The sequence below is a fragment of the Ananas comosus genome, linkage group 13, assembly GCF_001540865.1.
Source record: "Ananas comosus cultivar F153 linkage group 13, ASM154086v1, whole genome shotgun sequence".
In the NCBI taxonomy this organism is placed as follows: domain Eukaryota; kingdom Viridiplantae; phylum Streptophyta; class Magnoliopsida; order Poales; family Bromeliaceae; genus Ananas; species Ananas comosus.
The window spans coordinates 7,874,500-7,896,836 of record NC_033633.1 but is presented as its reverse complement, the minus strand read 5'-3'; the positions used below and the strand labels follow the sequence as shown (position 1 = coordinate 7,896,836).

Here is a 22,337-nt window from a genome sequence, read left to right as displayed (position 1 = left end):
GTAATATATCCGATGCATACTAATATGTCTCAACATAAAAAGCAAGTAGACCTCACGATGTCATATGTCAATGCATAAGGGTAAACTCTACCCAAACATCCGAGTATACTACGATGCAATAATGAAACCGGCAAGTGTACTAAATGTACTAATGCTATATCGTAAGCGTGTCCAAGTAATCCAACTACTAATCCTATCTAGTAGTGATAGTCCATATACAACACCGTGTCGATTTCCATTTCCAATTTAAGGACTTACTCAAGGTAGTCCAGCTTGTGCCTCCTAAGTGTCTGTGGTAGCCCGACATCCCTACTCTTGGAATGTGTCTGTCCCACTCGACCCCGTAGGCTTCTCAATACCGCACGAGCGAACGTTCCCAGCGAGGGATGTTCGGCCGTGAGGCCTCAATCGGATGCGCTGACACAAGCATGTGCGAATGAGCACAAATGGCAAGCAAGCATAGTCCAAGTCTCAAATATCCAATCCTCATGTCTCTAACATGGTATGGTCACTAGCATCCCGAAGATCTAGTTTAAGTCACAATGTGAAGTATCAATATTTGCTACGCCTAGTGCCCCTTGATGACACTTAGGCAATTTGATGTCCAACATGTAACCCAAGTCCCTCGATGGCCCTACTCACTAGGTTCACACATGTCCCGAGCTTAATGCCGCTTGATGACATTAGCTCTCTAGTTCACATACATTCTAGTTCAATACCTCTATATGGCAATCTAGTCATCTTTCAAGTTACAAGTAAACTCAAGTTTAAATGCATGAATCTGAACTCATTTATACTATAGAAGCATGAAACCAAGTCTCATAAAGGATGCTAAATGCAACTAAAGATCTCCCGAGCAACTCTCTACTACATAGAGGTCCAAAATTTCACTATATATAACATAGGCATTTTAAGCCTTCTAAAAATCATAATAAATACATTTGATATGAACATGTATGCTTTTCCAATTTACGGAACGTAAATAACCATATATGAGAATTTCTCATATGTAGGCTAGGTCAAACCCACCGAACCGTCGCGTAGGGTCTCAATTCGCCGAACAAAGTTGTCCCCGAGTCTCAAATTACCCTAAAAGTAATGAGCGACAAGATACACGGGCATTACGATCATTTACAAGATCAAACTTTAACGATTTTAGCAAAAGGGCTAAAACTCACCTAATGAGTGGAAAATCTCTCTCAAGCTCCAAAAGAGAGCTAAATCTCTTCCAATCTATCCTAGAGGAAGGTTCTAATCCAATCAATCAAGCTCCAAAAGCCCTAAAATCAAAACCCCCAAAAATAAGCCCTAAATCTCCAATCTAGGGTTTCATCTCAAAAACTTAGCAAAATATGGATCAAAAGCTCAAATCATGTTGCTAACCTCACTAGAAGTCTCAACTTGGGCTCCAAACTAAATGGGGTGGAAGATCTTTCCTCCAACAAGCCTCTAACAAAGCTCCAAGTCCTCTCCAATGGTGGAAAAAGCCTCCAAGATGCAAAAGTAGCAAAAATGAGGCATAAAAGCCTTAAAAACCAAATAAAATGGAAGGAAAGGGATGGAGGGCTCTCTTACCTTGATCTCCACCCTCCTCAGCTCAGGGAAGGCCCAAGGGGGCGTGGGTGGTAATATAGAAGTCCACAATTGCGAAAAACCCCCTGCAGTTCAAATTGCTCAGGTTCTGCCAAAGTGTACCGATACACGGGAAAGTGTACCGGTACACATCCTACGAAAATGCAAACCCGAGGCTCGGGTTCGCAATTTGCCACAAGTGTACCGGTACAACCATCAAGCGCGTACCGGTACAAAGTTTGTACCGGTACAGCCATCAAGAGTGTACCGGTACACCTTGTGCAGAATGCAATTCCGAGGGTAGCCTAAGTCCAACTCTTTAGTGACTTTAGCGCTACATAAAATACTACAATTCTCGGGATGCGAGCCATAGGTCGGAACACTGTCAACGACCCACCAGAAAGTCTGGAAAAACTCGGGACACTGTCCAAACACTCGAACCCCGCAATTTGCAAAGGTCCAGTGTGTTACACTATATGTGTGCATGTGAAGAAATGTGAGTACCAATGTGAGGCAAAAGAACAGAGTGACCCAATGACATAGATCGAGTGGCATTCGATAATGTAAAGTAAAGTGACACTAGAGTTAGTGTAAGGCAAAAGATCAAAGTGATGTAAAGAATGATGACAATGACTAAAGCTAAAGCAAAGTGGGACATAAAGAACGTGCAAAGAGTAAAGAACATGAATGCTAGTGTTAGCCAAAAGTAAAGAAATGCAAAGAACAATGATTGCTAAAGTTAGCAACGTAAAGTGATGAAAAGAACACTAGAGTTAGTGTAATGACAAGATTGAACTTATAATCCTTAGAGTTAAGGATTCGATCATACTTGCTATGAGTTCCGTGCTTGAGGGGGGTCGCTCCCCCTCGGGCGATGCGCTCCGGAGTTATGCATCACAGGGTGGAGTAAACTCGAAGGACGGTCCTAGCGGGTCAGTTCCTGCGACGATGGACTTAATGTGAAGCAAGTTAAAGTGGCGAAACCCCCGGGTTAGCCTTGAGATTAAAGAACAAAGAGTAAAGAACAAAGAATAAAGAACAAAGAGTAAAGACAAAGAACGAAAGAACTTGCATAATCTGCATATGTTTAATGTTGAGCATATTTCTTGCTTTATTGTTCAGGCATATTAGCATTATGTATAGATTGGTTACTATATGCAGCTTATTCTTTCTATTATGCCTGAGTTAGTCCTAGTGAAAAAGTCGGTGATGTTGGGGCCGAACCCACTGAGAACTTTGTTGTAGTTCTCACCCCACTATTCCACAGAGGTGGGACCGAGCGAACCGGCGAGCGACCGCGGTAAAGGTATCGCGCCTTAGACAGAGGCCACCAGAGTTGAGTTGGGTTTACATTTTGTTAATAGAGTGCCCTATGTTCATCTTTTACATTTGATGACTAGTGATGTAGGAGAAAGAATGTAAAGCTTATTTTGAGGTAAATGTGATGTAAAAAGAGATGATGCAAACGATGTAATGTAATGAAGTGCAAAGAATCATGAATGTAAATAGATACATGTATGTGATCAAAATGAATCATAGTACTAGTTGAATGCATAGTTTCCTATCTTTCACTCATGATTATTGTTTACCCTCGTGTAAGCCGTTTTTGTATGTTTCCGCCTGTGCTTTCTTTATATTTGAAATGTACACGTGATGAGCCTTGGGCGGACAGGGAAAACTCTGTCCGTTCGGCGTCTATTCGACGTGCTCGGACCGGCCTAAATTGGTACCGGTCGCGGGGCGTGACACTTGCCCCCTAGCCCCTGCATTCTGAGGCTGGTACACTGCTACTGGAGGAGGTAGAAGTAACCCCCAAGCTACTTTTGGCTGTTGACTGGCATTACCGACAGCCAGTCTATAAGCCACTTGATATGGTGCCACCTGGTACTGGGGCTGACCATTTACCAGTGTCACAGGATTTTGTGACACTCGTGTTATCACAGGCGCTTGCAGGCCTGTTATCGGTTGTTCGTTCCGAGTTAACAACTGCCCTATTCGGGCGATGTTCTCGTTAGAGGCCATAATTGCGGCCAAAACGGCATCAAGCCGTGCACTACTCGCATGACTATTTTAGTCCAAAACTTGCAGGACCCGAGTCATTTGCTCAAGCGCTTGAGCCAGGCTAGGCTCTTGTTGGCCGGAATGATCACTGGTCTCACCTTCAACGGGTAAGACTGCTTGGCGCTCTACAATATTCTCTGAATTACTGGGCTGTTCACTCCTAGAATTTCTAGAGATAGCCCTATTACGAAGATTCATGGCGTTATCATCAGCCATACTTTATATAAAATGCAAATTTACCTTAAATGTGAGTCCCACTGGGCGTGCCAAAAATTGTTGGGTGCCGGAATTCCCCGACCCTTGACCTAGTCAAAGATCCTCCTCTGGGAGTGCGTCGGGATACGAAACGGCTACGAATAGTGACCCTCGAAGTTTGCGCCCTTCGACAGATCAAGCGATTCGGCTGACGAGGGATCGGGTCAGTCGGGTTCAAAGCTTCTACGGTAAATTCGGGTCGGCCGGATGAGCCGAATAAACAAAAAAAGCAAGAAATTCAGCCAAGGAATGAGCCGAATGGCTAATACAGCACCAGAGCTGGTCAGCCTGAAGAGCCGAAAACTGTCTTCTATTGAAAGAGTAAGTAGAAAGTACAGGAAAAGGGTTTTAGTCAACAATGGAATGATGCCCAAAGGGCAGACAGACTCCAGGATGCTAAGTTACAGGAACTACTCTTAGGAAAAATAATAAATGCGAGAAAGAAAGATGCAGGAAAATAAAAGTGGTCTTTTGTGCGCAGGGGCGAAGACCCCTTTTTGGGTTATTATTACCCTATTTATAGATACCCCCCTCGGCCAGTTATTGTTCTTTACATGATCGGCCACTATCTCCTCATATTCCGGACCACTTCTAGTCGATCAGAACCGCATGTAACTGCTTGCGGTTACCGTAACTTCCTTCAATTGGCGCGATATACTTCTCCGGTGCTCTCGATACACAACTGAATGGACGCTTTTGAAGGGAATATTCGCACCTAATTCTCATCCGCGCCTAATTGGCTCAACAGTATGCATGAATGTTGACAAAAACCTAGGAAAGACAAAGAACCTAGTGACATTGAGAATAATGACATTATGACATATGGATTGTGTGGCATCAATGAGTTTTGAATACTAGAGTTGAACACTTGGTGTGTGGCATTAATGAACCAAGAATGCATGTGAATGAGTATAAAGAACATGTAGTGTGAGTGGCACTGGTGAATGTTAAAGAATGCAAGTAAAGTGAGTTAGTTGACATTATGACATAACAACCTTATAGTTAAGGGTCATATGAGCATTGCATCCTTATAGTTAAGGATTGGATTGGAACTTAGAATCCTTATAGTTAAGGATTGATCATACTCACCTATAAGTCTTTGCTCGGAGGGCGGTAGCTCCCCCTCGAGTGATGAGCTCCAGAGTTGTCATCACCGGGATGGAGTATTCCCAGAAGACGGTCCCGTCGGGAGGCAGCTGAGGGCCCGACACAAAAGGGATTTGAGCTAGTGAGTTTATTGAGGGCGAAACCTACGGGTTAGCCAAGAGGATTGAGAATTGGAAAGTGACATTGCGTTCTATTTGAGCATAATCATTGATTATATTTGTTCAGGCATATTAGCTGCATTTATTTAGTTCGGTTACTATCTATCTGTTATCTTCTATTATGCCTGATTTAGACCTAGTGGGAAAGTCGGCGAGGTCGGCGGCTGAACCCACTGGAAACTTTGTTGTAGTTCTCACCCCACTATTTTTCATAGAGCCGGGACCGAGTGAGCCAGCCGACGATCGCGATAAAGGTATCGCGCCATAGACGGGGACCACCCGAGTTGGTTTCATATTTTGCTTAGTTGCATACCCCTTTATATCATCTTTTGTATTTGATGATTATAGTTGTTTAAACTATGTTAAATGTAAAGAGGGCTTATGTTTGAATGAAAAGCTATATTTTGGGAGATCATGTGATGTAAAGAGAAGAAATGATGTTTAAAGAAAAGAATGTAAATTTATAAGTTGAATGCATGTATATGGTTAAAAGTTGATCATGTTACTTGTATATTGTTAGTTTAGAATCTTTCACTTTGGCTATTGCTTGCCCCCGTGCAAGCCATGTATGTATGTATGTATGTATGTTTCCGCATGTGTAATATATCTACTCGATTTGTACTTGTGTTGAGCCTTGGGCGGACATGAGAGGTGTTGTCCGTTCGGTGTCTATTCGACGTGCCCGAACCGACCAAATAGGTCCGGTCGCGGGGCGTGACAATTTCTCGCTCCAGTTCTTTCATTTCTTTATTTTTTTCTTTCACATTGCGCATCCTTTTATGTTTCCACACCTCATCCTTCGTTCTTTGCCGCAACCACCGCGGCCTTCGCCACTCTCCCTCTCCGTTGTCCTCAAACCTACGGCACCCTCATCGCCATCGCCGTCACCATCCATGGCCAAGTATTCCACCGCATCGTAATCTATACCATATTCGAGCCGGCCTCAGCAGATGTGTGGGCAAAGTAAGAGAAAGGAGCGCATTGTTAATGTCGGGGTGGTACTAGAGGAGGAGAAAGAAAAGAAAGTAGGAGGAGAAAGAGAGAAAGAAATGACGAGAAGGAAGAAGACAGGTCGTACGAAAAAAGAAGAGTATGAAACAAAAAGAAAAGAGAAAGAGGAATAAAGGTATTTTAACCACTTTATTAAGAATCCGGACAGAATTTGCAAAATTCAAAAAGACAGCCTACTTTTGCGAAAACTCAAAACCGATGGATATTTTATGCAAATTGGCCTTTTTTTTGTGTGCGATTTTTTTTTCTCTATTTTTCTACAAGTGAATTACATGTCTAACCGTATTTGAAAAAGAATATGCCAATCTAATATCTTTTTCAAAATATTTTCTAATCTACCTTCATTTTGAAACTGTTAAAATATAATTTTTAGTAGTAATTAGAAAGAGAATTCTCCCTCTCTTTTGGTCGTCGTTATACCATTTAGGGACTTGATTGCAAACAAAGTTGCATTGTTTTGTTCAAGGTTACACCATTTATAGTATTGTTTGCACTATTACCTTTATGTTACCACCAAATACAGAGAAAAATTGCACTGGTTAAATACTCGTTGCACCATTTGCGAAAAAATATTGCACTAATTATTTTAATATTACGCCTAAGGGAAGTGATTTTTGCATTGATTATAGATTCGTTGCACCACTTGGTTTAAACTATTGCAGTAATTAGGTGAATATTACACCATTTCTAGCCTATTTTTTGCACCACTACCTTCGCGGAACCCTCTCCTTCCTCCTCCACTTCCAGGCCCTAATGCCATGTTCCTCACCTACGCTTCTTCCACTTCTCCTCTACAAACGAGTGTCGGAATAAACTCCTCTAAGCTTCTTACGGTTAGGGAAGAAGACTGCTTGACTGCCTTACGGGGAAGTGGGATGTTGCTCTGGTGAGGGAGAAAATTGAATGCCAGTATTGTATATGTGAGCGGCGGAGTTTGTACTAGTACTACCTGCAAGTTGCACTATTAGAAGGGTTGTTGCACCATTTATCTTCGCGTTGCTCTTTCGTGTTGCTCCTTCGCGTTGCTTCTTCGCGTTGCACTATTATTTCTATTGCTTGCCGTGTAGTTTTTGTCAGATAGTTTTGATATATTTAATTTCTAAAAATAGAACAGCAAACACCGGGGCCGGCAAATAGCGAGGCCGATTTGGTTCGCATTTCGATGAGCAGGAGGTTGCGTAACCAAGCTTACGGCGTATTTAATTAATGCCCACCTAGGGACCGTATTTTGTGGTATATGTATATGAGCGAATATGAGTGAGGCGGATAGAGACAAGGAGCATTTTGGTCAGATGGCGAAAAATTTGGTCCGAATCTGCAAAATTAAAAAAAGTGTCCTATTTTTATAAAAGCTCAAAATTAGTGAATTTTTTATGCAAATTGGCCTAGAAAATTTTATACAATTCTTTTAGGTTTTTTTTTTTTTCTTTTTTTTTTTGACTAGTATTTTTTAATAATAAATAAAGGGATGAAACCGAGGACGGCTTGTTCCCAAAACGATGCGTCTATTATTATTATGAGAAAGAAAGCCGAAGCAATGGGATGTGGAGTGGGCGCGGTGGAGGTGGGGCGGACGAAGGAAGAAGAGGGGTGATGCGACCCTTTCAGAACGGCCCTTCGCGCCTCTTCTCTCTTTTTGGTATCTCTCTCGACGGAGATGGCTCCGAGCCTCATTGGCGTCTCCGCCCTCATCGTCGTCGTCGTCGTCGTCGTCCTCCTCCTCCTCGTTTTCGTTCTCACCTGCCGACCCTGGCGCTTCTTCGCCCACTCCTACTGCCCCTCTCCCTCTCCTCCCATCAATAACGTGAGTATGAATTTTTTTTTTTTTTTTTTTTTTTTTTTTTTTTTTTTTTTTTTTTTTTTTTTTTTTTTTTTTTTTTTTTTTTTTTTTTTTTTTTTTTGGAAAACTTGGTAGCATGCGATCTGTCACTGACTTAACGGTTTTATTTATAAAGCCCGTACGGCGCCTATCTTTCTGCTNTTTTTTTTTTTTTTTTTTTTTTTTTTTTTTGTGTTCTTTTGTTAATCTCTAGCTGTAGTCTTTTTCGTCTTTTTGATTTTGTGGTAAATCGCTGGCTATTAAAGGGTTTTCTTTTTCCGGTGAATAAACCTCGCAGGTGTGGTTCTACGTTTCGTGTTTGTTATTATGTAAGCCTGTATTTCTTTAAAGACATTTGCTTGTCTGATCAAAATAATATTTCGACTTTTGTTGTTCAGCATAGAGGCTTTCTCTCGGGGCCTTTGTATTCCTGAAAATACCAGATGGCTATTGCGTCTCAGCGAAAAATCATTTGACTAGCAAATCTGTTTTCATATGCCAGGACTTGACATTTTGTAATTTTGAGCATCATTACTCGGCTCAACAGGTCCCTTAATTTATTTTCACTACATCTTCTTGATAGCGTCTTCGATGAGTTTCTTTTACTTCTGAACTGGAATATACTGGTGAATGCTGGTGTCATTACCATACTTTGGATGGTAAAGGAATGCGATGAATGTCAAACTCCAACAAGTGTCACCGGGGATAATTGAATCATTACCCAATTTGCTCGGTTCAGACAAGGCTTAGCTATAAAGAGTGCTTCTTGTGGCCTTTTGCCTACTTCTATATGCAGCCGATTTGAGACATGATGAAAGAAATCGTTACACAGACCTTTTCGAATAGTTAGTCTACATATCTTTTCAAATAGTTTTACAATAAACATGTTTCTGGAGTCCCTTTTTGTTCCTTTTTTGATTTACTGTGTGGTGAATTTGCAGTTTAATGTCATACCAAAAGGCAAACTAAATGACTCGGCCATGGTTGGTATGAGGCTTAGTACCAAAGGGCAAACTAATGGAGTTGTTCTATAAAAATGCATTATCGGTGTTCTTGCTACTCTGATACATTCGAAACTGTCCTTTGACTTGGTTCAGGACCAATTTGATCACAATGTTGAATGATTTTTACCAATTGCATAACTTCTGAATTAGTTATTCACAATGTTATCTACTTATGTATGAGGAATGTCGGTATTGCTATAAAAATATGTTAGTCAGCCTTATGCTGTTAATCTTAGATTTGTTGATGCAAACCAAGGGTTGCAAAATCTGAGTTTCCAACTTTTTCTTTGTTTGTTGCTTTTCCTTGAAATAGATTAAATATCAGACACGGTGTTATAAAATTATGTTAAAAAATACAAGGAAGTTTATTTGCTGCCTCGGTTATCTGTTTTTGGATAAAATGCTATGCACCTGTTTCCACTAATTAGTTATTTGCAATATTAAAAGTGCAGAATATACAGAGTTCTATCATCAGTCTTATTTCTTCCTTTGCAGGCTGATGATCTCAACAGGCCTCTTTTCTCCGAGAATGTGGATGATGTGCCAGGCCAAAGCTACGATTTGGCTAGAAATTTTGTTGAGGAATCAAGAATTCAAATTGATGAAAATAACACTTCACCAAGCGCTCGTGGTTTTATCAATAAAAAGAGGGTTCATTCAACTAAATCTCATATTAGTCAAGGTACAGAACTATATTACATAGTCAATGCCTGTTATGTTCTAAATTTTTGTGGTAAGACAAAGTGAGTTTTGTTGCTCAGATAGTTTGGTACTTGATGTAACAAATGATCCTTCTGAAGATCCACGAGTTTGTTATACTCTTAAGAATGCAGCAGTAGCAAGCTTTGAAGACTTGAGACATGTACGAAGAGACATAAACAATGGTGTCGACACTATTAATGACAATGGCAGGAATCATATGTTTTCAGTCAAGGATATTCCTTTTCTTCGTAAGCTGCTTCCATAGATATGGTTCTTTTTAGGAAATTGCTTTCTATATGGCACGTTATTGACGATTTTTGTTTAGAATTGCAGGAAGCAGCCTAGACTTGGAGGTCATAGCCGGTCCCTCTCGCGGGCTTTGTTGTTCCCGACAGTCGACAAATACTTCAAAGCTTTCATTGACCGTTGGAAGAGTTTCCCCAAGTGATTTGCTATTGAAGGACTCTGAGGTTTCAGGAAAGCATGCGCTTATCAAGTGGAACATGAATGTAAGGCTGTAAGCTTTATATTGTTACTCCCTTCGCTGTTTCTTATGCCTGGAAGCTTTTTGATAATTATTTCTACTGATCAAGGCTAGTGATCATGAAGATGCAAACTATGATTAATTGTTTTATAATATCTTCTGTTCCCACTAATAGGATCCCCTGTGGCCCTTTTTTTGTTTCACTTATTGGCATGTTTCTATAATTGCTTTAGTAAATTATAATGTATTTCTCTTACATCCTCTTCGTTCTTAGAAATCTATAATATGTGGCTTCTTGCAGACTTCAAAATGGGAGCTAGTCGATATGGGTAGCTTAAACGGAACATTCTTGAACTCTCAGTTGGTCCAGCATCCAGATGTTGGATCTAGAAATTGGAGTGATCCTGTTGAACTTGCAGATGGAGATGTTATTACGCTTGGCACTTCTTCAAAAGTTTTTGTAAGACAGTTCTATCTCTGTGCTGTCTTAATCTTCTTAAGTTTGAATCTACAAGTATAGTGATTGCTATAATGAGATAAGATAGCCAAGCCTTCCCATCTATTATTGCATAATAAATTTGTTTGTAGAGTAGTGTTTCCTCAATCCGTTGAAATCCTCTTGCTATGTGTCTCTAGTATGTTGCTGCCAATCAACTAGCTGAAGCAGCATTCAGGAATTTTCTATGCTTGTCACTGCTTTGTTTTTTGTCTTCTATTCAGTTTGTTTCCAATTTGCCTTTTGGTCTTGTAATTTGTAGCTATGAGTTAAACAACAGATCTCTATCCTGACGTTCTTGTTTTCATTTTAGTGGGGTCTTCAACTTGCATGAGATCAACAATATTTAGTGATTTCATTAGAATAAATAATTATTTGAATTATTTTGATGAGACTGACTTTTCTAAGATGGTCAGTAGAGTCTTTGTGTGCTAACTTCTAATAAGAGGTCGCTGGTAGTTGTCTTATAGTGTTCTTTATTCAAATTTAGGAGTATCTTGACTTGTAAGGCCCTTCTCACCTCCATTGAAATCTTAAAAAGCTGACCTTGCTTATCTCGATGCTGCTTTGGGCATTGTTTAACCATCCCAGCAAGTGAGGTTCTCGCCCCATTCTTTTTTATTAGACATTGTAAATGAAACTGTGCTAGCAGGAGCTACTTGTTTTACCTAGTATTACTTTGTGTTGAAATTGTGTGCTCCCTTTTGATTTTCAATCCTAAATGTGATGTATATTTCCCATCATATCTCACATATTGTAGGTTCAGATTTCACAACATGTTGAGCGTCAAATATCAATTGGAGTTGGTATTGCTTCTGAACCAATGTCCATTCGTCGAGGTGGGAGGAGGCTTCCTATGGAGGACGTGTGCTCCTGCCAGTATCCCCTCCCTGGTGTTGAACAGGTCTTATTACAAGCAGATTACTGTAGTTTTTCTTATGTTTATCTGTATTAACTCTTGCCCTGCAGTTTGGGTTGTTTGGAATTTTTGATGGGCATGGTGGAGTTGGAGCTGCCAAAGCTGCGAGCAAGTGAGTGGTCATTTCTTTTAGACTGTGGTGACTGGTTTTCCCCAGAAACTAAGGATAATTTTTGTGTTGTGTAGTACATATAGGGGAATTAAGTAATGATCTCTATCAACAAGGATTATCTGTCGTGATGTATTAGCCAACATTAGTTCTAGTAGAATTTATTGGAGGCTAATTAGTTTTGCTTTTCTTTATTTCATTTTCTCTCGAGGCTATGTATTGTCTTTTGACCACACCAAAGTTTGGCCACTCCAAGCTAAATACATTTTATTCTAAGTTATCAAGTGACGTTCTTTATAGAAGTGGCTTTAGGTGGGGGCAAAGGTGCACTTGCCCACCCTGGGTTCATTAGTTCATTGCATTATGCATAAGGTATGTCCATGTCCCATAGCCTATCCCTCCTTTATTAACAAAAAATTACAATAAATGCTCGCTTAGTTGTGGTCTCGTAACAAGACGGCTAAAATCATTGCTTGTATTTTCTATAGCCTATATGCCCAAAGTATTGTCATTTTGTGTGAAAGCACATGAACAAACTTTTACTGCACCTTTTTTTTTTAACATGAAGGCATTGTTTGGATGCCAGAACAGGTTATCCGGATAATGCATTGAGGATTCTTTCTTAATTGCAAGCTAGAAGTTTGATATATAGCTTCCTAGAAGGCCTTGGCATCCATTATTTGGTTGGATAGTATATTTCAGCTACTTAGTTATTTATCTTATATTAAAGAAATGACTTAAAAGGATTTCCACATGTGGTATACCTTTCTTATTCTCCTAATCTAGCAATTACTATAAGATTCTCTGCTAAATGAAAGGTATGTGTTGGACAAGATGTTCATAAATTCAAACAGGTCAAAGTTTACATTTTGCCCTTGATTTGTCACGTCTTGAGGCCCTTTTGTAAACCCTTTTATGAAAGAGGTATCGTTTCAAAACCAGAGTTTGCGGAAAATGCCCAATTTTTTTTTTTGAATATTTAGCCTTGCCTACAGGATGTACATATCCCTTATAAATACGGAGATTCCTCTGTCCACATATACAGGGCCTTTCTTGTATTTGCACGGCATACCGGCCTGTACAACATCGTACAACGACACACAACCCATAATCTACACTCACATCATCTAGAACACATACAAATATATGCGTATGCACATTTAGCTAATCAGTCCTTACGAATATGATGCATGATCTGTACATTCAACTAAGCACACCTTAGGAGAAATGATGCGAAGGCATTCATTAATATACATTTATCATTTGACAGTGTTTCCTACCCGGAAACTTTATTTTGAAAACCAAAGGATACGATAAGAACCAAAATCCAATTTGAAAACTGTTTGAAAATCGTTTCCCACGCGGAAACATCATGTTTTGAAAATCGGCTACCACGAGGTATAGAAAATAGTTTGCTATAAAATCCAGAAAACTGAAACCATAAATCATAAAACCAACAATCACCGGTGCCTAAATCCACATAATATTCAAGTACCATAATAACCAAACACTAACTAGATATCCACAAGTTGTCATCCATTCACAATAAACAAGTCTAACTGAACCACCATCAATATCTAAAAACAATAAATGAAATAAAATAAGGAATAAAATTGTAACAAATTGGGGACCACTAATGCAAGCTAACTAGACCGAGAATCTCACACCTTGCCCTGATTTGCCTCTTCATTCGTGCCACCTGTGGAATACCATGGGGTAAGAAACCAACCTAAGATTTTTCAGTGGGTACGACAGAGCCACGAAGGCAAGTCGTATTCATAGGAAAAGAAAAAAAAAGAGAGATATAGAGATGGATATAATGTACTGAAATGTAAATCTATAGTAGTAAGAGATATAAATATGAACAATAAATAATCAACTTGCTGCTACTGTAAAAGAAACCTAGCACTATATGCCTCAATGAATGAATAGTCCAAAACCTGTACTCAATCCACAACCTGCCATATTGATTAGTCGACCTCAGGCACTACCTGCCATTATAATTGTAAGGAAGTGAATTCTCGAAATACGAGAGTTAGACTTCATCGAGAATCGACCAAGGGTCGTATTGGTGTGCTTTGAAAAAGCCAAAGATATTAAAATCACCAAAAGTGCATTGGAAATGAGTCCACGAGAGCAAAGAGTGCAAAATCTGCACTGGAGCAAAATTGCTCTCGGGGACCGGTCCCTGGCAGGGAGGGACCGGTCCCATCGGTTGGTGTTGCGGGGTTGCTTGAGGCAACCGGTCCCTGGCGGGGAGGGATCGGTCCCCGAACGCGAACCCAGCGAGAAAGCCAGATATTTGGCTAAGTCCTGAAAATATTGCTCTCGGGGACCGGTCTCACAGGCAAGGACCGGTCTCCCGAGGACCGGTCTCTCGAAGAGAGACTCCGAGAGACCGGTACCCGAACGCTTGACCCGAGCTGAAGCTCTCGGGGACCGGTCCCAAGTCGGGGAGACCGGCCCCTCTGGGCGCAGAATGCCCAGTGAGGGGCAGTGCAAAGAGTGAAAAGTGGAGGGGCTTGGATGGATATTGTTACAATAGAGGGGCATATGGGCCCCTTCCCTCTCTCATCTCTCATTTCACTCCCTCCCTCACACTCTCTTGCTTTCTCTATCTCTCTAGAAGGAAAAGAGAAGAAGAACAAGAAGTAGAAGAAGGAAAGGAAGAGAAGGAAAGGAAGGAGAAGAAGGAGATCAAGAGGAGACCTTGGACATCTTCCTCTCCCTCACCTCTTCTCCTTGGTGTAGCTAAGAGGTAAGCTATCCAACCCTAGCTTGTGAAATTTAGGATTTTTGGGTTTTAGCTCTTTGGATGGGATCAAATGGATTCCTAGCACCATGAATGGTAGGATTGGAGCTAGAATCTAGGGTTTTGAGATGGGTTTAGCTTGATGCTAACCCTAGGGCACCAAAATAGGGTTTTTGGAAAAGTATGAGATTGATCTCATTTGAGGCCTTGTAAACCTAATTGCTAGGTAACGAAACGCGGGGGCGAAGTCGGAATTTCGATTCGTCGAGCGGGTCAAGAGCTATCGGCAAAATAAGGCCGATTGAGCATCATTTGGACCAAGAAGACCGAGGCTTCGTCGTAAAGGACGCCGAAGCGCACTTCTAGAGCCTCCTTATACGCAAAAGGTGGGGGGTGTCGTTCCGGAACATCCGGGTTTCTTTTTATGTCTAAGTTACATATGTGTTGATCATATTGCATTATAGGATTAATAAATGTATATTTTCTTTTTCCTTGCATGCTTCTTAGTAGTGTACTTATGAGTTGAACACCTAGACTAGGGTAGCATGAGGATTGGGTCTTATGGCATAGAATCCTATAGCGGCATAAAGAGCCGAACTTGGACATAGCCTAGTAGAGTGGCATTGAACTAGTGTAGTAGAGACACTAAACTTGAACGAGTGGCATGTCAATTAGTAGAAAACTTACTACAATGATCGAACGAGTGGCATTGAGTCTAGTGTAGTAAACTTGACATGAACCTAGGGATAGTAGAAGTCCCAACATTGATTATATATCATGACTGTGCAGCAGAGGCACATTGACCCTAGTAGACAGGGTATCCTCTTGTGAGGATTGGATCATACTCACTAGTCTGTTTTTGCTTGTCGGTGGTCGCTCCACCGAGGCACGAGTCTCCGGAGTACTTCACTAGGGGCAGACGTAGTTGTCCCGCAGACGGTCTCGGTGTGCGAGTGCAGTTTCTCCTCACCTATGAGATTGAGAGTGAGTCGAGGGTTTAACCTACGGGTTAACCAAGTAGATTGGGTAATAAACATGAAATGCATAGTAGACTTGCATTATTACCTTGAGTAGACATAGTGTATGTTGTAGATTACATTGCTATGCACTTTTATATACTCATGACATGATACTAGCATGATAGTAGTTGTTGCATGCATTATTATCATTGATGGCATGATAGAGTAGTTGCAGTTCATTTTCTATATATCTATCTATCTCTCTATCTGTGCCAGCTTAGACCTAGTGGGAAAACCGGCGGCGTCGGCGGCCGAACCCACTGGGAACTATATTTATATAGTTCTCACCCCGTGTGGTTTTGGGGTACAGGTACACACAGAGGCGAGCCGAGCGAGGACCGCGGCAAGGGCATAGCGCCCTAAGTGAGCCTAGTTAGTAGCTTTTCTTTTATGCATTAGAGTACACGTGTACTAGATGATGTTTTGGATAGTTATTGGAGAGCTACTTGTATTTTGAGGAAAACATGTATTCACATTTTGGAAGATGAAAATATAATATATTCAAATGATGTAAATGTTGAATGATTGTAATAGTTAGACTCTCTCTCTTTGTACACTTGTATATTCACTTGTGGTTCTTGCTCTTAGTTATAGTGCACTTGTGTGCATCGTATCGATCATGTATGTTATTTAAGCATTCCCTGGGCGCTTATCTGTACATGATCTGGTTGCTTGGCCTTGGGCGGACAGGAGATGCGCTGTCCGTTCGGCGGTCCGTCCGGTGCGCCCGAACCGTGCCAAATTGGTAGTGGATTCTGGGCAGGGCGTGACAGTGTTGTTGGTATCAGAGCAATTAAGAACAAGTAAAGAGAGAGTCTAGGATGGACCTAAGAGACCTTAGGACGGTGAACCCTAGTGTTGTGTAGGTACGTGAGAGAAACGTAAACCTATATCGGTTGAAGAAGAATCCGATTAGGTCGGATCGAGTATAGATCTCTAGTGTGGCTAGAGATGGATCCGAGCGGTGTTAGTTCTAAGCTCGAGGAGTTTGTGTTGGCGGCCGACAACACGACGCTAAGAGTTAGGACTAATACAATGGTGTACGTCCGCTTATGGCGGAGTTGAGTCGCGTAATATAGTGTATGCGACGGAGTTAAGTGGGTTAGATGACTAACCCGGTTGTTGCGTTGCAGGAGATAATGTCCCCAAGACGCTACGTACGTAGGTCCGTTCCGCACCGTCTCCTGAGGTGCTCGAGGAAGCCGGATCTAAGTACAGGAGTTACGTGCGCAGGTGTCGGCATTGACCGGCATTGTGCAGCGCCAGGAGAGTCGGTTCGAGCAGCTCTAAGGGCTTATGGAGTGGCATTTTGCGGCGGCAACTGCAGTTGTGACTGAGGGCCGTGATCCGCCCCCGCCTCCAGCTCGTGCGCCTACGGTGGCTGAGGGTGAGGGCATTGCGGCAGTTCCGGTGGCGGCACGTCCTCCGCCGGCGAGCGTTCCTCCGGCGGCATCGGGTTCTACGACACCCGATGCGACGGCATTGGAGGCGGAGAGGGAGTGCGCACTTGCGGCTCTCGAGAAGTTCCGAAGGTTTAATCCACCGACTTTCGAGGGAGAGAAGGTCGAGCCATGGATGGTTGAGTCGTGGGTGGACTCAATGGAGACCTTGTTCGAGGACCTCTACACCTTGGAGAGGGACAAGGTCTACCTCGTCATTCATTGTTTGGAGTGAACGGCGAAGGTTTGGTGGAAGCGAATCAAGAGAAACCGAGCTTCCGACCTTCCGCCGTTGACGTGGGAGGAGTTTCGGGGATTGTTCTATGTTAACTACTTCCTCGACAGCGAGAAGAAGAAACTCCAGGAGCAATTTCGAAAGTTGAAGCAAGGTAGCCGCACGGTAGCGGAATATGAGCGGGAGTTCTCTCACATCATTGATTGCGTCCCCGACGTAGTGCGGTATGACAGGGATCGAGCCGATTGGTTCGAGCGAGGGCTCCGGGCTGATATCTACCGGGCGGTGCACATTCTGAAGCTCACTACCTTCGCGGAGGTGCTCGACAGAGCGTTGTGGGCGGAGCAAGGAAACGCTCACATCCGGGAGGAGCGAGAAGCGTCCGAGAAGGACGGTGGCAAGAAGCGGGCCCAAAGTAGTTCGGGAGCTCAAGCCAAGTCAAAAAGGCCCCCGAAGTACCCGTGAACGCAATCCAAGGGCCGCGGACCGCAGCGGTGCACAATCTGTGGTGGGAACCACGAGTCAAGGATGTGTGATCAACGGGAAGGGAAGTGCTTCACGTGTGGACAGGCAGGCCATATCAACCGCTACTGTCTAATGAGGACTTCGCCTGCCCCTTCGGTCGCATCGGCTCTGGCGACTCCGGCGCATTATGGAGGTGTCCCACCTACTGCGTCGTCGGCTGGATGTGCGATGGTACCACGCCAATCTGAGGCGACGAGATCGGCTCCGAGTGGGTGGGTGTTTGCCGCCCAAACCCAAGCCGAGGAACCTGCTGAGGCGGGGGATCGCCATGTACTCGTAGGTATGGTTTTAATTAACGGAGTTCGCTCCAGGGCTATGTTTGATACAGGTGCTACGCATTCATTCATCAGTAGGTCATTTGCACGCATGCATGACATAGAGCTACAAGAGAGTAAAAGCACTTGGAGAGTATCGGGCCCCAGACGTGATTTTCTAGTCCGTAAGGAGCGTTCGTCTTGTCCGGTGCGGTTGGGCGATTGGATAATGCCCATTCGTATATTGGTGTTCAAGAAGTTGAAAGACTTCGACGTCATTTTAGGAATGGATTGGCTCTTGAAGTACTATGCGACTATTCACTGCAGAAGTAAAGTAATAACGTTTCGAGAGCCGGGCCAAGAGGAATTCACCTACCGGGCCTGTAGAAGCTCACGCTTCGCCGCGATGGTGTCGGCGACGAGGGCGAGGAAGTTGATTAATAGCGGTTGTATGGCCTATTTGGCGACCGTTGTAGAAGTCCACAGGAAGACTCCGACACTCGAGGAACTAGCCGTGGTCCGAGCGTTCCCGGACGTTTTTCCCGCGGAGTTACCGGGAATGCCGCCAGACCGGAAGATCGAGTTCGTGATAGATTTGGTTCCAGGAACCGCACCTATCTTGAAGGCTCCGTATTGGATGGCGCCGGCAGAACTGAAGGAGCTGCGGGCTCAATTGATAGATCTCCTCGATAAGGGATTTGTACGGCCAAGTGTATCGCCGTGGGGAGCCCCGGTTCTGTTTGTGCGAAAGAAGGACGGATCGTTTGGACTCTGCGTAGACTATCGCGAGTTGAACAAGGTTACGATAAAAAATAAGTACCCGTTGCCCAGGATCGATGATTTATTTGATCAGTTGCAAGGATCTCGGGTTTATTCAAAGATTGATCTGCAGTCCGGTTATCATCAATTCAAGATTAAGCCGGAAGATGTGCAAAAGACCGCGTTTTGTATGCGGTATGGACACTATGAATTCACGGTCATGCCGTTTGGGCTTACTAACGCCCCGGCAGCGTTCATGGATCTGATGAACCGTGTCTTCAAGGAGTACTTGGACCGATTTGTCGTGGTCTTCATAGACGACATCTTGATCTATTCTCGTAGCGACGAGGAACATGCCGAGCATCTGAGAATCGTGCTTCAAGTCCTTCGGGAGGAGAAGCTGTATGCTAAGTTTAAGAAATGCGACTTTTGGCTCCGAGAGGTTGCATTTCTTGGGCATGTCATTTCTGAGGGTGGAGTAAGGCACGAAGTTCGTGTGGAGCGGTGAGTGTGACCGGAGTTTCCAAGAGTTGAAGGATAGATTAACTTCGACTCCGGTGCTCGCCTTACCGGTGCAAGATGAAGACTTCGTGGTGTATAGCGACGCGTCACAATCGGGCTTAGGGTGTGTTCTGATGCAGGGCGGGAAGGTGATCGCTTATGCGTCCCGTCAGCTAAAAAGCTATGAGAAGAATTACCCTGTCCACGACCTAGAGTTAGCCGCGGTAGTGTTTGCTCTCAAGTTATGGAGGCACTACTTGTATGGCGCGCGATGCGAAATATATACGGACCACAAAAGCCTGAAGTACCTTTTCACGCAGAAGGAGCTCAACATGCGGCAACGGCGGTGGTTAGAGTTGCTAAAGGATTTCGATGTTACAATCCTATACCACCCCGGAAAAGCAAACGTGGTGGCCGACGCGCTTAGCAGGAAGTCAGTGGAGAATCTGGCTATGTTGGTCACACGTCAAGAGCCACTGTGGAGAGAGATGGAACGTATGGATCTCGAAGTAGTAGCTCCGGAAACCCCGCCTATGCTTATGGCTCTCGTTGTCCAACCGACCTTGTTGGAGCAGATTAAGAGTTTGCAATCTGCAGACCCCAATCTCCAAAAGGTGCGGCGGGACATCGAGAGTGGACGCGGCGGTGATTTCAGTGTAGACGCCGAGGGTGCGCTTCGGTTTCGAAACCGATGGTGCGTACCGGAAAACGAGGAGGTCCGGAAATTAATTTTACAAGAAGCGCATCGGACTCCTTATAGTATTCACCCGGGCGGCACCAAGATGTACCGTGATCTAAAAATGCAGTACTGGTGGCCGGGCATGAAAGCTGACATTGGGCGCTATGTGGCGCAGTGCTTGGTATGCCAGCAAGTGAAGGCTGAACGCCGATTTCCAGCGGGAAAGCTCCAAAGTCTACCTATCCCCGTTTGGAAATGGGAGAATATTGCTATGGACTTCGTGGTCGGATTGCCCCGTTCGACGGGTGGCCACGACGCGATCTGGGTGATTGTGGATCGTATGACCAAGTAGGCACACTTTCTACCGATTCACACCACCTGGTCGGGTGACAAATTGGCGCAGGTGTACTTAGATGAAGTTGTGAGGTTGCACGGGGTTCCGAAGTCGATCGTGTCAGATCGAGACCCCCGTTTTACTACGCAATTTTGGAAAAACCTGCAGGAAGCACTTGGCACACGGCTCAATTTCAGCACCGCGTTTCATCCTTAGACAGATGGACAGTCAGAGAGGACTATATTCTGGAGGATATGTTGCGAGCGTGTGTCATTGACTATAAGGGTCGTTGGGCAAACCATTTGAGGATGGCCGAGTTCGCCTACAATAACAGTTACCAAGCTAGCATTGGGATGGCACCGTTTGAGGTCCTATATGGACGGAAGTGCCGATCCCCTATATGTTGGAGCGATGTAGGTGAGCATGCGGTATTGGGCCCAGACATATTGCGGGAGGTGGAAGAGAAGGTCTGTCTCGCTCGCGAGAGGCTACTTACGGCACAGTCGAGGCAAAAGAGCTATTCTGACAAACGCTGTAGAGACTTGGAATTCGCAGTGGGTGACCGCGTTTTCTTGAAGGTTTCACCTATGAGAGGTGTGAAACGCTTCGGAGTGCGGAGAAAGCTAGTCCTCGATATATCGGGCCATTCGAAGTGTTGGAACGTGTTGGAGCGGTAGCGTACCGACTTGCATTACCGCCGAAGCTCGCGGGGGTGCATGATGTATTCCACGTTTCTAACCTTCGCAAGTATATCCACGACCCTGAGCACGTGATGTATTATGAACCGCCGGATCTACAAGAAGATCTAAGTTATGAAGAGTTTCCGGCGATGATCATTGCTCGAGAAGTGCGGAAATTGAGAAACCGTGAGATTCCCTATGTGAAGATTCGTTGGACCAATCACAGCGATCGTGAGGCTACGTGGGAACTCGAGGAATCGATGAAAGTGCATTATCCTCATCTTTTCACGGAAATGCAATGAGGTATGAGTTATTGAATTCGTTTCGAGAACGAAACTCTTTTTTAGAAGGGGAGGATGTAAGGAAGTGAATTCTCGAAATACGAGAGTTAGACTTCATCCAGAATCGACCAAGGGTCGTATTGGTGTGCTTTGGAAAAGCCAAAGATATTAAAATCACCAAAAGTGCATTGGAAATGAGTCCACGAGAGCAAAGAGTGCAAAATCTGCACTGGAGCAAAATTGCTCTCGGGGACCGGTCCCTGGCAGGAAGGGACCGGTCCTATCGGCTGGTGTTGCGGGGTTGCTTGAGGCAATCGGTCCCTGGCGGTGAGGGACCGGTCCCCGAACGGGAACCCAGCGAGAAAGCCAGAAATTTGGCTAAGTCCTGAAAATATTGCTCTCAGGGACCGGTCTCACAGGCAAGGACCGGTCTCCCGAAGATCGGTCTCTCGGAGAGAGACCGGTACCCGAATGCGTGACCCGAGCTGAAGCTCTCGGGGACCGGTCCCAAGTCGGGGAGACCGGTCCCTCTGGGCGCAGAATGCCAAGTGAGGGGCAGTGCACAGAGTAAAAAGTGGAGAGGCTTGGATGGATATTGTTACAATAGAGGGGCATATGCCCTCTTCCCCCTCTCATCTCTCATTTCACTCCCTCCCTCACACTCTTGCTTTCTCTCTCTCTCTAGAAGGAAAAGAGAAGAACAAGAAGGAGAAGAAGGAAAGGAAGAGAAGGAAAGGAAGGAGAAGAAGAAGGAGATCAAGAGGAAGACCTTCGACATCTTCCTCTCCCTCTCCTCTTCTACTTGGTGTAGCTAAGAGGTAAGCTATCCAAACCTAGCTTGTGAAATTTAGGGTTTTTGGGTTTTAGCTCTTTGGATGGGATCAAATGGATCCCTAGCACCATGAATGGTAGGATTGGAGCTATAATCTAGGGTTTTGAGATGGGTTTAGCTTGATGCTAACCCTAGGGCACCAAAATGGGGTTTTTAGAAAAGTATGAGATTGATCTCATTTGAGGCCTTGTAAACCTAATTGCTAGGTAACGAAACGCGGGGGCGAAGTCGGAATTTCGATTCGTCGAGCGGGTCAAGAGCTATCGGAAAAATAAGGCCGATTGAGCATCATTTGGACCAAGGAGACCGAGGCTTCGTCGTAAAGAACGCCGAAGCGCATTTCTAGAGCC

General features: G+C 43.9%; 1 protein-coding gene across 2 annotated transcripts in view; it reads left to right on the top strand.

Annotated features, from left to right (window-relative positions):
• Window positions 7,671-22,337, top strand: part of LOC109719509 (protein phosphatase 2C 70) — a 60,204-nt gene continuing 45,537 nt past the window's right edge. For both annotated transcript variants that reach the window (XM_020246244.1, XM_020246245.1), the window contains exons 1-7: window positions 7,671-7,968; window positions 9,483-9,669; window positions 9,749-9,937; window positions 10,023-10,198; window positions 10,475-10,633; window positions 11,430-11,573; window positions 11,639-11,700. In XM_020246244.1, coding sequence (XP_020101833.1) covers window positions 7,822-7,968; window positions 9,483-9,669; window positions 9,749-9,937; window positions 10,023-10,198; window positions 10,475-10,633; window positions 11,430-11,573; window positions 11,639-11,700 — 1,064 coding nt within the window. In that variant the 5' untranslated portion in view covers window positions 7,671-7,821. The remainder of the gene's footprint in view (window positions 7,969-9,482; window positions 9,670-9,748; window positions 9,938-10,022; window positions 10,199-10,474; window positions 10,634-11,429; window positions 11,574-11,638; window positions 11,701-22,337) is intronic.